Raw genomic sequence first — 18,572 nt, forward strand, 5'->3', positions numbered from 1 at the left:
CTTATCACTCTTCGAGAAAAGCAGCAAACGGCTGACGGATAGAGTTTTACTTGTATATTTAATTTAATATTTTGATTCTAAATATCTTGAATCTGAAGAACTCGAAATGTTTCAGTCTTTGACAATTTCTGCTTTTGTTACAGGAAAAAATAGGAATGAAAAAAAGAAAATCGTTCATTTCAGGAACCCGTTATTTTAAGTGGCTTTAACAGTCAGATAAATCTGGCGTCGAGAACAACCGATACAAGCGAAAAGTAGTTGTTTCTGGCATGACCGCCATCCCTACTGTGGATGGGCCAGATGAGGTCGGCTGAGTTGTGCTGGGAAGCCTATCTGGATAGGGCGCGAGTGAGGGCGTATTGCGGGCGTGACAGCGCCAACCTGGCAGACGAATGGCCGGGGAAGCTGGCCGCCCCGGATCGCCCCAGGATCTGCTCCGCCCCATGACCGCGTGAGGCCGGGCGCTCGCAGCTGACAAATTGTCCCGCGTAGTCCGGCTCCGCCACTGAATACGCATCCATCTGCCACTCGCACTCAGGTACCGGTTAGGAGCAAGAGCGCGCAGTAGTGCACTTTTCGCGTCTACGTGATGTGTCGAAAAAGAAAAGAGAATTTTAATTTTTTGGAAGTAATCCTATTTTTTCCAATGTTAACTCCTTCAAAATAGTCCTCGTGAGGTATTATACAGTTACGCCAGAGATCGTAAAATGCGTTTTAGACCGGTACGTGCCGAGTAAAACTGTGAGGGACGGGAAAAACCCACCGTGGTACAACAACAAAGTTAGGAAACTACTGCGAAAGCAAAGAGAGCTTCACTCCAAGTTTAAACGCAGCCAGAACCTCTCAGACAAACAGAAGCTAAACGATGTCAAAGTTAGCGTAAGGAGGGCTATGCGTGAAGCGTTCAGTGAATTCGAAAGTAAAATTCTATGTACCGACTTGACAGAAAATCCTAGGAAGTTCTGGTCTTACGTTAAATCAGTAAGTGGCTCGAAACAGCATATCCAGACACTCCGGGATGATGATGGCATTGAAACAGAGGATGACACGCGTAAAGCTGAAATACTAAACACCTTTCTCCAAAGCTGTTTCACAGAGGAAGACTGCACTGCAGTTCCTTCTCCAAATCCTCGCACAAACGAAAAAATGGCTGACATCGAAATAAGTGTCCAAGGAATAGAAAAGCAACTGGAATCACTCAATAGAGGAAAGTCCACTGGACCTGACGGGATACCAGTTCGATTCTACACAGAGTACGCGAAAGAACTTGCCCCCCTTCTAACAGCCGTGTACCGCAAGTCTCTAGAGGAACGGAGGGTTCCAAATGATTGGAAAAGAGCACAGGTAGTCCCAGTCTTCAAGAAGGGTCGTCGAGCAGATGCGCAAAACTATAGACCTATATCTCTGACGTCGATCTGTTATAGAATTTTAGAACATGTTTTTTGCTCGAGTATCATGTCGTTTTTGGAAACCCAGAATCTACTATGTAGGAATCAACATGGATTCCAGAAACAGCGGTCGTGTGACACCCAACTCGCTATATTTGTTCATGAGACTCAGAAAATATTAGATACAGGCTCCCAGGTAGATGCTATTTTCCTTGACTTCCGGAAGGCGTTCGATACAGTTCCGCACTGTCGCCTGATAAACAAAGTAAGAGCCTACGGCATATCAGACCAGCTGTGTGGCTGGATTGAAGAGTTTTTAGCAAACAGAACACAGCATGTTGTTATCAATGGAGAGACGTCTACAGACGTTAAAGTAACCTCTGGCGTGCCACAGGGGAGTGTTATGGGACCATTGCTTTTCATAATATATATAAATGACCTAGTAGATAGTGTCGGAAGTTCCATGCGGCTTTTCGCGGATGAAGCTGTAGTATACAGAGAAGTTGCAGCATTAGAAAATTGTAGCGAAATGCAGGAAGATCTGCAGCGGATAGGCACTTGGTGCAGGGAGTGGCAACTGTCCCTTAACATAGACAAATGTAATGTATTGCGAATACATAGAAAGAAGGATCCTTTATTGTATGATTATATGATAGCGGAACAAACACTGGTAGCAGTTATTTCTGTAAAATAGGTGGGGGTATGCGTGCGGAACGATTTGAAGTGGAATGATCATATAAAATTAATTGTTGGTAAGGCGGGTACCAGGTTGAGATTCATTGGGAGAGTGTTTAGAAAATGTAGTCCATCAACAAAGGAGGTGGCTTACAAAACACTCGTTCGACCTATACTTGAGTATTGCTCATCAGTGTGGGATCCGTACCAGATCGGTTTGACGGAGGAGATAGAGTAGATCCAAAGAAGAGCGGCGCGTTTCGTCACAGGGTTATTTGGTAACCGTGATAGCGTTACGGAGATGTTTAATAAACTAAAGTGGCAGACTCTGCAAGAGAGGCGCTCTGCATCGCGGTGTAGCTTGCTCGCCAGGTTTCGAGAGAGTGCGTTTCTGGATGAGGTATCGAATATATTGCTTCCCCCTACTTATACCTCCCGAGGAGATCACGAATGTAAAATTAGAGAGATTAGAGCGCGCACGGAGGCTTTCAGACCAGTCGTTCTTCCCGCGAACCTTACGCCACCGGAACAGGAAGGGGAGGTAATGACAGTGGCACGTAAAGTGCCCTCCGCCACACACCGTTGGGTGGCTTGCGGAGTATAAATGTAGATGTAGATGTAGATGGTAGAGCATTGCTACGAAATTTGGCTAAACTAACCAGTTGCCATTTCATTTACAACCTTTAGTGTGTTATTTCGTGAAAATAGGTTGATGTAAACATCATTTTGTATCTTGTGCATATTCAAACTTTTATAAGATTATGAACCCAACAACAGCGAAACCATGACTCATGTTTTCTGTCCGCCCAAGAACTGAAGAAGTAAATCAGATCGAAGGTGAAGATTTTGCTTTGTGATTGCTACAGCTGTGTATCATGAGTTTCAATCAACTGAACATCACCTCCTCTCGTTACGTCAGACCAGAGTGCTCTAAGAAAGGTCACGTTTCGCCTCATAAGTTCTGCACATTTATGTCAAAAATGATAACGTGTGACAATATCGTTTCCTCGCTTTAACATTGGGAAATATGTTTAACATCATTTGAAGGATCTAATGAAGTTACATGTGCAGACCACGTTTCGATGCAATGTAGGTACTAAGTTCGTGAAATTAGCTACTCTAATGAAGCAACTACTTTGGAATCATTTACCAAGCACAAAATTATTTACAGACTAGTGCCATATTGCTCGATAGGAGACAGTGTTGTCCTCTATTAATAAAATAAAGCAAAACAATTGTCCGCGAACGCAGAAGAAATTATTATAAGGTAAGATTTTATATGTAGCTGTTTTCAAACTGTGAACATGTCTTTCACCGCTGTTGCCTAGATTTGTTTGCAGTGCACCAATATCATTGTAGCTGTGAGTATAATTATTTCCCGCCAAATGACCCCACATAACACTACTTCACCAGTACGAAATTTGAACTCCTAACCACGCTAGGTCTGTTTGGCTTTCCAAAGGTTTTATCTTAGGACCATTAAAAGCAACATGCGTACACTAATATGCGTACTCTCAATAGGAAAGCTACGCACCCAAAACTTCTTTTTTATGAAAGAACAATTATTAATAATTGTTTTAAAGAGAAATCTTGAATTCTAAGTCTTCTTACTTTACATTGAAAACATATACCTAATAAAATTAAAAGACTGAATCGGTGAAGTTTACATCTTTCTCATAACCTAACGGACTGGAATAAACGTGAACTATCTACAAACATTCTTGGGTAACGATACTTAGAAATGAAGAAACCGATTGTAGATGCCAAACTCAGGAAAGATTAGATTGGCTTCCGGAGAAACTGAAGAACACGCGAAGTTCATCTTACGACTTACGTTAGAAAACAGACCGAATAAAGGTAAACGTATGTTCATAGTATTTTTACATTTAGCGAAAGCTTCGGATAATATGATGGAAGCAGGAGTAAAGTGTAGTAAGTGGAAGAAATATCTACAACTTGCATGGAACCAAACTGCACTTATTAGGATAGCAGTGTATGAGGACAGTGGGAGACAAGGTCGAAAGCTACCCCGTAATTATTTAGTCTGTAAAGATGCCAAAAGATAACAAACCGATGGATGATACACCTTGCAGAGACGATGCAGGATTTTTCTGTCTATGGTAATGCAATTTTTTTTAACTCAAAAGTCAGAAATCCCAATTGTAAGTAGATTTAAAAGATTCCTACAGCTATGTGACACCGTTCTATAAAATATCCGGTCAAAGCAGTCTTATTCTGAAGCTCTTAAAACTTGTGTTTCAATGTTGTATGTATCTAAAATATGAAAAACAAGTCGTAAATGTAAAACACTGAGTCGTATTTGCTTACTTTTCGCTAGCAAATAAAGAAAATTACATGAACCGGAATGACTTTTGTGGAGAATATCAACATTTTAGGCTACAGGAACACAATATACCAAAAAGTAAAGACAGTAGTAGGACTGAAATGTGAAATTACTGTACCAAATCCTCCTACCTCCGAGAATCTGAAAAATTTTTCAGCAATGCTGCCGCGAAAAATTATATCAATGAAACATATTTGGAAACTGAATGCATTTATTTGTTAATCAGAATATATTTCAAATGCACAAAAGTTTAAATTACTTGTCAGTGTGGGCCATGGGAGTGAAATTGGCGATATCATGCATGTAATACTCACTGGCGGCCTAACGTAGGTGGTGTTTTTACGTTATTCATATCGTGTAAATTTTCTACATCGCTTGGTTCACATTATTTAAATCTCGTACACGGCCGGTGATAAATATTAACATTATACATAGAAACTGAATTATTGATGAAATATATATTTTGCTTTTTTTAATTGATGTTTTATTCAGTGCAATATCGCTTCTCCTTTTGATCAATGTTTCATTATCCCACTTTCATTTTGAAATTTTTAACTGTGTGAAAGTTACCATGAAGGCAGGAAAAAAGTTGTCCTTGTCAACAATAGCTTGTTAATTCTTTCAGAGTGGTACACGCTCCACCTACTACCGACATCAGCACAATGAGAATACTGGTAACACCTCCTGTAACTTCTTCAAAACTCAATAATTTCGTTACGACCGTCTGGATTATTTCATAAAAAAGGAAAGGGAATTGATTTTAGCTCCTCATCATAATTAGCGTTAGCATAATTATCAACAGCATTTTTCTCATTCATTTATCGTCCACTGCTGGATGTAGGTCTATTCCAGAACTTTAGCTTTTCGGATTTTAATTTCACCAACTGTTTCTTTGTGTCGTACATCCATTTTCAATTACGTCATCTTCCATGTCTTTTCTTGTCATGAATAATCTGTATCTACGTCTACACCTATACTCTGGAAGGCACCTTACGGTGCGTGGTCGAGAATATTAGTGATACCTCTTTCTTTTTTGCCTTTTCTACATCTACATCTACATCCATACTCCGCAAACCACCTGACGGTGTGTGGCGTGTTTCATTCACGAACAGTGCGTGTGAAAATTGACTGTCGATAAAGCTCCGTATGAAATCTAATTTCTCTGTCTCGTCGCGATCATTTCGCGAGACGTATTAAGGATGTAATTTGTTTCTCTACTCTTCTTGGAAGATAAGCTCCCAAAATATGGTCCCCTGTACATAAGAAGGGTAAAAGAGCGGACCTGCAAAATTGCAGACCAATATCACTAAATTCGTTATGCTGCAGAATCCTTGAACACATTCTCAGTTCGAATAAAATAAATTTTCTTGAAACGGGAAAGCGTATGTCCACGTATCAGCTCATTTATAGAAACGCTCGTGCGAAACTCAGCTTGCCTTTTTCTCACACGATATCCTGCGAAACAAGAATGAAGGGCAAGAAGCAGATTATATATTTCTAGATATCCCAAAAGCATTTGCCACGGTGCCCCATTGCAGGCAGGTAACGGAGATACAAGAATATGGAATACGTTCACACATATGTGAGTGGCACGAAGACTTTTTAAATTATAGAACCCGGTCTGTTCTCCAAGGCGAGCGTTCATCGGAGTCAAGGATATCGTCAGGAGGGCCCCAGGGAAGAGTGATAGGGCCGCTGCTGCTCTCTGTCTACATAAATGATTTTCCGGAGAGGGTGGGTATCAATTTTCGATTGTTTGCTGAAGATGGTGTGCCGGCCGCTGTGACCGAGCGGTTCTAGGCGCTTCAGTCGGAACCGCACTGCTGCTACGGTCGGAGGTTCGAATCCTGCCTCGGCGATGGATGTTAACGATATCCTTAGACTAGTTAGGTTTAATTAGTTCCAAGTCTAGGGGACTGATGACCTCAGATGTTAAGACCATAGTGCTTGGAGCCATTGGAACCATTTCTGATGATGCTGTGGTGTACGATAATGTGTCAAAGTTGAGAGAGTGTTGGAGGATGCCTCAGCCAAAATTACTAGCTGGTGTGATGAGTGGCAGCTTCCTCTAACTGTGTAAAAATGTAATCTAATGTGGATGAATGGGATAAATAAACCCGTAACGTTGGTATACAGCATTAGTAATCTCTGTTGATCCACTGTGGATATGGGACAGCGGCTGGTCAAATATTTGACAATGAAATTCGCCAAACAGCCGTGCAATTGGGAAGTTATTTTATTTTAGCTATCAGTTTCATCAATTCATTATGACAGCTTCAGGCCCCATATGCACCTCTCGATAATAATCGATATTATCATACTGGGGCTATATGTTTCTTGATGTCATGAATTCTCAAGCTAAGTCAAGTCTTCGAAGGAAGCACTTGAGAACAGATTTGGAGCCTGAAGATGGCGTAATGAATTGCCGAAACTGGTGGGTAAAATAAAATAACGTCACAATCGCAAGGCTCTTTGGCGCATTTCACTGTTAAACAGCGTTTGTAGGGTCCTGCTTGACACAGTCGCGTCATTTAAGCATCTGGGGTAACGTTGCAAAGTGGGTTGCAAAATGGTATGAAATGAAACGAGCATGTGAAGACTGTGGCAGGGAAGGCGAACGGTCGACTTCGGTTTATGGCAAAAAATTTAGGCAAGCGCGGCTCATCCGTAAACACGTTTCGGACACTAGTGCGACCTATTCTTGAGTGCTTAGGATCCGTTTAGGTCGGATGGGAAGACATCAAAACAGTTCAGAGGCGGGTTGCTAGATTTGTTACCGGTAGTTTCGAACAACACTTGAGTGTTACGAAGATGCTTCGGGAACTCAAGTGGTTATTCCTGGAGGGAAGGCTACATTCCTTTCGTGGAACACCACTGAATAAATTTAGAGAGCGGGCATTTGAAGCTGAGTGCTGAACCATTCTAATGCAGCCAACGTAAATTGCTCGTAAGGAGTACGACGATAAGATACGGGAAATTAGGAGCCATGCGGAGGCATACAGACAGTCGTTTTTCCGTCGTTCTATTTGCGAATGGATCAAGATACGAGGTGACTAATAGTGATACGGCGTTCCTCCCACTACGCTCCGTATGGTGGCTTGCAGAGTGTCTATGTAGATGAAGATGTAGAAATACCAACAGCAAAGCTCTCCGTCAATGAAAACGTCTCTCTTGTAGCGTATGCAGTGGAATTTGTTGGGCATCTCCGTAACGCTCTCGTGTAGTAAACAATCCCGAGCGAAACGCGTCGCTTTTCACTGGATGATGATTTTTGGATCGGGGTGCACTCAACTGCACGCTCATCAGCGCCGTACAAAGTCCGACTTTTTTCACAGTCCAACCTACCTACTCTCACGGATGATCATGATGATGAAATGATGAGGACCACGCAAACACTCTGTCCCCAGGCAGAGAAAATCACCAACCTGGCCGGGAACCGAAAAAATATTTCAAACGGCTCTGAGGTCGTCAGTCCCCTAGAACTTAGAACTACTTAAACCTAACTAACCTAAAGACATCACACACATCCATGCCCGAGGCAGGATTCGAACCTGCGACCGTAGCGGTCGCGGGGTTACAGACTGTAGCGCCGGGAACCGAATCCTGGACTCCGTGATCCAGAGGCAGCAACGCTAGCCACTAGACCACGAGCTGCAGACCTTTTCACTGGAGCTCCTCTGTCTCCTCTACTAATCCTACTCGGTATGGCTCCCAGAATGATGAAGAGCACTTGAGAATCGGTCGAACTATTGTTTTCTAAGCCACCTCTACCATGGATGCATTACATTTCCTCAAGATTCTCACAATTAATCTCAATCTTCTTTTCCTATTATTTATTTTGCGTGGTCACTTCACTTTAGGTCACTCCGGTGGTTCCTCCTAGGTATTTTACAGTAGTTACTGTTTCTTGTAATTTGCCGCATAAATGAACAACAGTGGATCTCTTCGTCTGTTTATACGCACTTCGTTACGTTTATTTACGTTCTAAGTCAACTGCTAGTCCCTGCACCAAATGCCGATCCTCAGCAAGCCTTCCTGCAATTAGCTACAGTTTCCTGTATCTGTCTACAGAATCCTACATCGAATCCTTTTAGTCCCTCAATCATCAATTAGTTACGCTGTATGACTTTTCCCTTCTCCATCTGTCTGCTAATTTGTACCTTCCTGTTATGTCGAATGTGCGTTTTTCTATTCCTTTTTGAGCAAGCTTCTATTTTTGAACTGTTGATGCGATGAACACCCATGTGCCACTTTTGTAGAAGTGGCACTATCCACCGGTTATAGACTGTTTAATGCAGATTGGGAATTTAGTTCTGAATGCAGCATTAACTTTCCCAAATGAACTTCAAGCCATATTTAATCTCCTGTTTATTTCTTCAAGTAGTCTTCTTTTGTTATTCTCAGGTGTTTCAATGCAGAAATCGCCGATTGTCACAACAGCTTCAGATTATGTTTTGCTCTCTTGTTATCGGCATGATATTGTATAGTATTTTCATCTTCTTGTATATAATCTTCACACCTACTGCCGTGATTGTCCAGGTTCTCCGTTATTGCTTAATTGCTTTAGGTTCGAAGGAAACGAAAATATCGTCTGCAAATGTGGTAATGTGCTACCTGTGTCGGCATATTCCAGCTCAATGTTTAAAATCCTTATAACACACATGTCGCAGGAGGACCTCCGGCATAAGAACCGCCTGAAATGGCGTAGGAAAACATGGACAAAAATTAATTTGGGGTATCATCCAAACATAAGTATCGAAATAAGCAATGAAATAATCTTCACGGGAATAACAAATCTATTTGCCTAGCAATGGACGAGTTGCCTGCCACCTTTACTCTCACGTTACTTTCAGAAAAACGATTTTAAGTCTTCATTGAGTCTAATCGCGTGGACGCTAATAAACATTTAAGGAATGGACTCAGTTCTCTTAAAACTTGAGAAGAATGAAAAACTGAAATGAAAGCGATCCAGGCGATTCGTACTGCCCACAATACCGGAAGAAGAGTAACCCACGACTTCAGCAGATTGCTGAAATTTATTGGAAACAAGCTTCTTGTGAGATCACAAGACAAAAGATTGGCTGAGAAGGATCACAGCAACAACCAATGAAAGTAATGTAGGTGAAAAAGATGCAAGAAACGATATTATACTACAAACAGCAATGAGAAAATCACTTTAATATAAATTTTTTTAATTGGAATTGAATTATTGTTGTCTTGAAAAATGATCATAATATGGGTATACTGAGCCAAATATTATGACTATTCTGCGGCGTGTTTGCTACAGTATTCTGCGGGATGACGTATGAGATTTGCATGAGAATTTTAGTAGCTGTTTCTGTGCCACATAACTTATTGAACACAAGGGAACTGCACTTGAGCTATTGAACACTGTAGACAAGCTAACTTGTCGACAGAATACATGAAAGAGTCTAGACAGAATCAGTGTGCAATCACACTGCACATACTGCCTGCAGATGCCGCAATTATAACAAGTGTGTAGCTCTTGACGCAAGGTGTTTAGTAACATTAATGGAGGGAAGGGTAAGAGTATATTTTCAAGAGTTACCTATTATTTTTATTGCCTGAAAATTGTACAATACTTCTTACAGTCCTGTATGTTACCTAAATATCACTTTTATAAAATCCTAGCATCTCATCTTCAGATAGTCTGATACTGAGCACTTTTATTTCTGTATACCTTGTAATCAGTTTTCTATGTCGTGTTTGTGGTATATATCTCTGTCAATTTTCCTCCCTTCTCTGCCTCTCCCTGAACCTGTTGTCAACTTCGTACATTATTAAAGCCATCTAGAATTCCAAATTTTCGTCCTACCCTCTCTCTCGTCCCTGTAACCTTTCCTTCATTGACTCTTCGTTGCAGTGTTTATTTCGTAGAATACGTCACAGACAAGATGTTCTCTTTATTTTCATTATTTGTGCTAGTTTTCGTTCGTCTCCTTTTCTTGTACTTCTTAATTCATCATTGTGTCAGCCCATTCTGCTTTCAGCTCTTTCCTCCACAAGTACATTTAATTACCATCCTAGAACTTTTCCTCTTTCTTTTCTAAAGTCCGAAATTCATTGCCATGCAGTGCTACTTTCAAGGTAAAACACATGGTAAATGGGTTTGTTAACTCTGATACAATTCTTTTTGCAGTTAAGAAAACTTTCACCTTTTCAGAAAGCACTTTTAAAAATGAATATTCTTTATATATCCCCAGCACGGCTTCCATTCATATCACAAAACGTTCTAAGTACCTGAAAGATTTTACTTCTTTCAACATTTTTCATTGACTGAACACATATACACTCCTGGAAATTGAAATAAGAACACCGTGAATTCATTGTCCCAGGAAGGGGAAACTTTATTGACACATTCCTGGGGTCAGATACATCACATGATCACACTGACAGAACCACAGGCACATAGACACAGGCAACAGAGCATGCACAATGTCGGCACTAGTACAGTGTATATCCACCTTTCGCAGCAATGCAGGCTGCTATTCTCCCATGGAGACGATCGTAGAGATGCTGGATGTAGTCCTGTGGAACGGCTTGCCATGCCATTTCCACCTGGCGCCTCAGTTGGACCAGCGTTCGTGCTGGACGTGCAGACCGCGTGAGACGACGCTTCATCCAGTCCCAAACATGCTCAATGGGGGACAGATCCGGAGATCTTGCTGGCCAGGGTAGTTGACTTACACCTTCTAGAGCACGTTGGGTGGCACGGGATACATGCGGACGTGCATTGTCCTGTTGGAACAGCAAGTTCTTACCGGTCTAGGAATGGTATAACGATGGGTTCGATGACGGTTTGGATGTACCGTGCACTATTCAGTGTCCCCTCGACGATCACCAGTGGTGTACGGCCAGTGTAGGAGATCGCTCCCCACACCATGATGCCGGGTGTTGGCCCTGTGTGCCTCGGTCGTATGCAGTCCTGATTGTGGCGCTCATCTGCACGGCGCCAAACACGCATACGACCATCATTGGCACCAAGGCAGGAGCGACTCTCATCGCTGAAGACGACACGTCTCCATTCGTCCCTCCATTCACACCTGTCGCGACACCACTGGAGGCGGGCTGCACGATGTTGGGGCGTGAGCGGAAGACGGCCTAACGGTGTGTGGCACCGTAGCCCAGCTTCATGGAGACGGTTGCGAATGGTCCTCGCCGATACCCCAGGAGCAACAGTGTCCCTAATTTGCTGGGAAGTGGCGGTGCGGTCCCCTACGGCACTGCGTAGGATCCTACGGTCTTGGCGTGCATCCGTGCGTCGCTGCGGTCCGGTCCCTGGTCGACGGGCACGTGCACCTTCCGCAGACCACTGGCGACAACATCGATGTACTGTGGAGACCTCCCGCCCCACGTGTTGAGCAATTCGGCGGTACGTCCACCAGGCCTCCCGCATGCCCACTATACGCCCTCGCTCAAAGTCCGTCAACTGCACATACGGTTCACGTCCACGCTGTCGCGTCATGCTACCAGTGTTAAAGACTGCGATGGAGCTCCGTATGCCACGGCAAACTGGCTGACACTGACGGCGGCGGTGCACAAATGCTGCGCAGCTAGCGCCATTCGACGGCCAACACCGCGGTTCCTGGTGTGTCCGCTGTGCCGTGCGTGTGATCATTGCTTGTACAGCCCTGTCGCAGTGTCCGGAGCAAGTATGGTGGGTCTGACACACCGGTGTCAATGTGTTCTTTTTTCCATTTCCAGGAGTGTATTTGGTGACTCTCAATATTTTTGTCGTGCTTGCATTCATTCCCACTCCATAATTTTATCCCTCTTTCTTCGATCGTCTCCCTCATAAGTGGTAGTTTTTTCCTCAGATTTCTCGAATTAAAATGAATTCATGAAATTCTGTACACACCTTTGTAAGTTCTTTCGTTAAGCTAAAACAACGTTGCAGAAATTGTGAATATCTCTGTTTCACAATGTAACAATGAGCACAGCTGTTTTGTTTTATAAATATACTCTAAGACAAAAAAAAAAAAAACATTGTAACACGGTGAAATTATCCGATTGGGACGCAAATCAGTAGCAGTGATGTAAATGTAGAGACAATCAAATGATTACAGTTCCAGAAAAAGTTGATGAGTTAGTCAATAGAAAGAGCTTCACAAATTTAGCAATTCATTAACGCGTTGGTCTACCTCTGGCACTTATTCGGCTTGACATTGATTGAAAGATTTGTCGGATGTCCTCGTGAGAGATAGCGTGCCAAATTCTGTCTTACTGGTGCATCAGATAGTCAAAATCCCGAACTGGTTGGAGGCCCCCGTTCTCAAGTGGAGATAAGTCCGCCGACCCTGTTGATCAAGGAAGGGTTTGGCAAGCACGAGGATAGGCAGTAGAAACTCTCGCTGTGTGCAGGCGAGCATTATCTTGATGAAATATAAGCCCAGTATAGCTTGCATTGAGGGAAACAAAACAGGTCGTAGAATATTTCGACGTACACCTGCGCTATAAGGGTGCCACAGATGAGAACTAAATGGATCCTGCTATGAAAAGAAATGGGACCCCAGACCATCACTTCTGTCTGTCGGGACGTATGACGGGAGACAGCCAAGCTGGTATCCCACCACTGTTCAGGGCGTCTCCAGACACGTCCTCTGCCTGGAATCTCCTTCACTCAAATGTTCAAATGTGGGACTTAATTGCTAAGGTCATCAGTCCCTAAGCTTACACACTACTTAACCTAAATTATCCTAAGGACAAACACACACACCCATGCCCGAGAGAGGACTCGAACCTCCACCGGGTCCAGCCGCACGGTCCATGACTGCAGCGCCTGAGACCACTCGGCTAATCCCGCTCGGCTCTTCTTGACTGGAATTCTCTTCCGTGAGGAATTCCACTTACAAATGAGATCCGATGTTCAGCAAAGACATGTCTCGAGTCACACCTTTCAACGGTGGTATACCAATCTGACTGTAGCCCTCTGTACGGCCCGACAACCAGGAATGATAGTTTGGGCCGTCATTTCTTTTCGTAACAGGCAGCATTACTGTAAGTCGACGATATGCTACGTCTTGTTTTGTGGCCCTACATGGGCTTACATTTCGCACTCACACCACGAGAATTTGGATTATTATGGGCAGGGCCCTCCAACTACCTCGGGATATTGACGATCCAACGCACCCGTTGGACAGAATTTGGCACGATATCCCTCAGAAGGACATCCAACAACTCTCTCGATCAATTCCAAGCCGAATATGTGATTGCATAAGGGCAAAAGGTGGACCAGTGCGTTATTGACTTTCTGAATGCGTAAAGTTCTTCCTCTTGACTAAACCATCCTTTTTTTCTGAAATTGTAATCATTTGTTTGCCTGCACACGTTCAAATGGTTCAAATGGCTCTGAGCACTATGGGACTCAACTTCTAGTTAGAACTACTTAAACCTAACTAACCTAAGGACATCACACACATCCATGCCCGAGGCAGGATTCGAACCTGCGACCGTAGCGGTCTCGCGGTTCCAGACTGCAACGCCTAGAAACGCACGGCCACTCCGGCCGGCCCTGCACACGTGCTTCACATCTACCGATTCCCGTCCATTTCGGAATAATTCCTTCGTCGTGCGTCGGCTTTCTTTATTTTCTTTTGTCTTAGTGTGTATGTTGGTATAGCCGGCCGAAGTGGCCGTGCGGTTAAAGGCGCTGCAGTCTGGAACCGCAGGACCGCTACGGTCGCAGGTTCGAATCCTGCCTCGGGCATGGATGTTTGTGATGTCCTTAGGTTAGTTAGGTTTAACTAGTTCTAAGTTCTAGGGGACTAATGACCTCAGCAGTTGAGTCCCATAGTGCTCAGAGCCATTTTTTGTATGTTGGTACAGGAAATAACGAAGCATTTAATAAAAATGAGTTTCCAGATGTAAGACACTTTTCCCGAGGAATTCGTCAAACACAACAGAAGTATGCTATGACTGCTAGTCGTTATTCTATAAATGTCGATCAGTGTGTAAAAACTTTTCCATCCATGTGTAGCATAACATGAATGTCCTTGTGTGGAAGTTAAGACGAGGCCTGCAGAAGACGGTATTTCTGTTTCTACAGAGAGGCTATTCGGCAAAGCATGGCGAGAGGAGTGGGTGGTGCTGTACGACGACTCGACGCTGGCGTGGTTCAAGGAGAAGGGCCGCGGGCAGCCCGAGGGCAGCGTCAGGGTGAAGGACGCGCCGGAGATGATGGCCGTCAGCCAGTGGACGGCGCGCATCCCCGGCCGGCCCGACCTGCCCTCCGGCTGCCACGTGGTGCAGCTCATGGCGTTCGGCACGCGGCGCCGCGACAAGGTCCACTGGCTGCTCGCCCAGTCCGAGCAGGAGGTCAAGTGAGTACCCGCGCACCGTCAGCTAACAGGACAAATCTTAGGAACAGATCACACAGTCACCATCAGCCTGGTTCATTTCATGACAGGACATGGCGCTTACTATCAGTATTCACACAGAATAGGAAATGGACCAACAGATAATTGTTCACATCATTTCATGACTGTACACACCCCATACCTTCAACACTTAAACAAAATACGATACAGACCAACAGGTAACACAATTTCTACCTCATTCCCAATAGAGGGTTGGTTCATTTCGTGACTTAACATGGCCCACAACTCCAATACTTACACAGAATAAGAGGAAGACCAACAGATAACACAGTGTCCACCCCACTAGAGGTACCATTTATTCCATGACAATACATCCCTCCCCCTTGTCCTTCAACACACAAAATAGGAACGAGACCAACAGCATTTGGTGATTGGCTATTTAAGACTCTCCCCCTTACCCCACAGTATGTGGTTTTCATATGACATACTGCACCTAATTGCAAGTTAGGCGACGTAAGACCCCTCCCCCCCCCCCAAAAAAAAAAAAAAACTCCACACTAACACAAGATGATACATAGTGGTTAATAACAATAAGTTAATCGAATTCAAAGTATTTTCAACACATCTCGGGTATTGGGCCAGCTGACGTCAACTTCTCTACGGATGATTATCTGCCTGCATCTTGTGGTCGTGTGGTAGCGTTCTCGCTTCCCACGCCCGGGTTCCCGGGTTCGATTCCCGGCGGGGTCAGGGATTTTCTCTGCCTCGTGATGGCTGGGTGTTGTGTGATGTCCTTAGTTTAGTTAGGTTTAAGTAGTTCTAAGTTCTAGGGGACTGATGACCATAGATGTTAAGTCCCATAGTGCTCAGAGCCATTTGAACCATTTTTTAGATGATTATCTGAGAAATAATCAAAACCCGCCAGGTTAGCCGAGAGCGCTAATGCGCTGCTTCCTGGACACGGCTAGGCACACCGGCCCCGGATAGAATCCGCCCGGCGGATTAGCGGCGTCCGTCGGTGTGCCAGCCAGCCTGTATGTGGTTTTTAGGCGGTTTTCCACATCCCGCTAGGTGAATACCGCGCTGGTCCCCACGTTCCGCCTCAGATATACGACTCGAAGACATCTGAACACGTTCGCACTATCCCATGAATTTCACTAGATGCAGACAGCAGGGGTACACTAATTCCATCCTGGGGGGTACGGGGTGGCGGCGGGAAGGGCATCCAGCCACCCTTTTCCCATAACCTTGCCAAATCCGTTCCTAACAATGCCGAACCTGCGTCTGCGCGGGACATGTCACCAGTCCAATAAAAAAAGAAAGAATCCGAGAAATAATCAAAATGTTCCGGTGCTGGAAAAGCATAAAATCACAGGTTCGGAGTAGACTGTGAGGGGCAGTCAAATGAAAACCGAACACCCACCATGATGCGACCATGGAATGGCTCTATTCAAAAGTAATCACCACATGCATTAAGACATTTATCCCACTGGCAGACAAGTCGATCAAATTCTGTTTCATAGAAAGCAATCGCCTGCTGACGGATCCACAGCCTCACCCACGCTGGCACTTCCTCTTCCGACTGAAACAGACGTCCACGCATGTCTTTCTTCATGTCACCAAAAAATTGAAAATCTCACGGTGAAAGATCCGGACCCTATGTAGGATGCTGCAGTGTTTCTCAACAAAATCGCTGAAGCGTAGCATTCGTCCAATTGACAGTATGGGCGGGAGTTATCGTGCAACGGAATGATTCCATCCGAGAGAATTCCGAAAGCCCGTGCGAAAACGGCAAAGCCAACAATGGAAGCATCCAATATCTCCCCCGCCAAAGAAATTCCAAGCTGTGCACCAGCTCACAGTGGCCTTCTCCTTCAACTTCAGGAGCCCGCTGCTCGTCGAGTTTCTCGAGTCTGGAACCACAATCAATGCGCAGCGCTATGAAGAGACTTTGCAGAAACTGCGAGTTGCCATAAATACAAGAAGCCCAGGAATGCTGTAGGGCGGAATCACCGTGTTGCACGACAACTCCCGCCCCCACAGGGCCAATCGGACAAAGGCTACGCTTTAGCGATTTGGTTGGTAAATGCTGCAACATGCTCCGTACAGCCCGGGCCTTTCACGGTGTGATTTTCACATCTTATGCGTCCTCAAGAAACACACGCGTGGACATTGACTTCAATCGGACAAGGAAGTGCAGAAGTTGGTACGGTTTTGGATCAGTTAGTGGCCGCTCGCTTTATGCAAAACCGAGATTTATCATCTCTCTTCTCAGTGAGGTACATGTGTTAACGTGTGTGGGGTTTACCTTTGAGTGGAACCATTCCTTGTTCATTTGTCTGACCCTTTTACATATTAGCAATATAGACAGGAACGTGTACCTCACAAATCTTAACAAGGAAGAAAATGTGAGCGACAGGGAACATGCTATTTATGTGTCATTTTTTAAATGATAATGTTTTCGCCTATTTATTGTTATTTAGTCCAATATCAACTTTGTAGTCATTGGTCATTGACTAGTAATTTATTATTATCCCTTCGAAATTAATTATGTTTCATGTCGTAATGCATGCCTTGAATATTGACTATAAAAGGAGAGTCTCTTTAATACCAACTTTATTGCTTTGTGTCAATTGGCACTCTAACAGGCAGCCGCAAGGCTAATTGAGAATTGGGCTAAAATCTGTTCGCAAGTTTCAAATTGTTTGTACGGTTCCCCACAGATGTAAAGCGGTACACGTATTCGTATCGAGGTAACAAGGTGGTTGAGGGTTCCACAGGTAGTTAATCGGGCTTAAATCAATGGAATATAATGATCGGGAAAATATTTTACTTTCCTGTTCTAAACACAACTCACCACTTTGAAAGACTCATTACTTCACTGAAAGTCAGTCCAGAGGAAGTTGGCGAAGTCGTGAGATGGTTGAAAAGTATAATACCAACTGCAGAGGACTGATGATTGATGCAGAGACTGAAAGTTGACCAAGATGTCAAACAAATGCAACGTAATACTTGTAAATGAGAGAAGAGATCTAGTACTCTTCGATTACGGACGTAAAACACATAGCGATAACTTTTCAGAACGGCAATGATTACATTAATTGCAGTATAAATAGATGCCTGATTGAAATACGTAGGAAAATTGTAGGAAAATATACAGTCACCCAGAACATTACAACCACCTACCTAAAAGCCGGATAACGCGTCGTGCATGGAAGCAGTGAGACCTTTGTAGGTCCCTGGAGAAACGTGGCGCCACATCTGCACACAGAACTCACCTAATTGCCGTAAATTCCGTCGAAGGGGGCGATGACCTCTGACGCCACGTTCCGTCACACCCCAGATGTGTTCGATAGGGTTCAGATCGGGCGAGCTGGGTGGCCAGCACATCAATTGCAACTCGTCATCGTGATCCTCGAACCGCTCCATCACTCTCTTGGTCTTGTGACACGGTGCATTATCTTGTTGAAAAATGCCACCGCCATTGGGAAACATAATCGTCATGAAGGGGTGTACGTGGTCTACAACCAGTGTACGATACTCCTTGGCTAATATGGTGCCTTGTAGGAGCTGCCCTGGACCCATGGATACCCATGTTAATGCCCCTCAGAGCATAATGGAGCCGCCGCCAGCTTGTCTCGCCCCCCCCCCCCCCCCTCCCAGTATAGTCATCAAGGAACTGTTCCCCTGCAAGACGATGGATTCGCGCCCTTCTAATGGCGTGATGAAGAAGGTATCAGAATTCATCAGTGCATGGAACCCTGTGCCACTGCCAGTGTCGATGGCCACGTGCCCGTTTCAGTCGTAATTGCCGATCTTGTGGTGTTA

The 18,572-nt window shown here is 44.3% G+C and overlaps 1 protein-coding gene across 1 annotated transcript in view; it reads left to right on the forward strand.

Moving 5' to 3' along the window:
- Positions 1-18,572, forward strand: part of LOC126481905 (uncharacterized) — a 96,131-nt gene that overhangs the window by 32,571 nt on the left and 44,988 nt on the right. Inside the window, exon 2 of the mRNA XM_050105862.1 lies at positions 14,474-14,747. Coding sequence (XP_049961819.1) covers positions 14,474-14,747 — 274 coding nt within the window. The remainder of the gene's footprint in view (positions 1-14,473; positions 14,748-18,572) is intronic.

This window comes from Schistocerca serialis, chromosome 5 (genome assembly GCF_023864345.2).
Source record: "Schistocerca serialis cubense isolate TAMUIC-IGC-003099 chromosome 5, iqSchSeri2.2, whole genome shotgun sequence".
Classification (NCBI taxonomy): Eukaryota; Metazoa; Arthropoda; class Insecta; order Orthoptera; family Acrididae; genus Schistocerca; species Schistocerca serialis.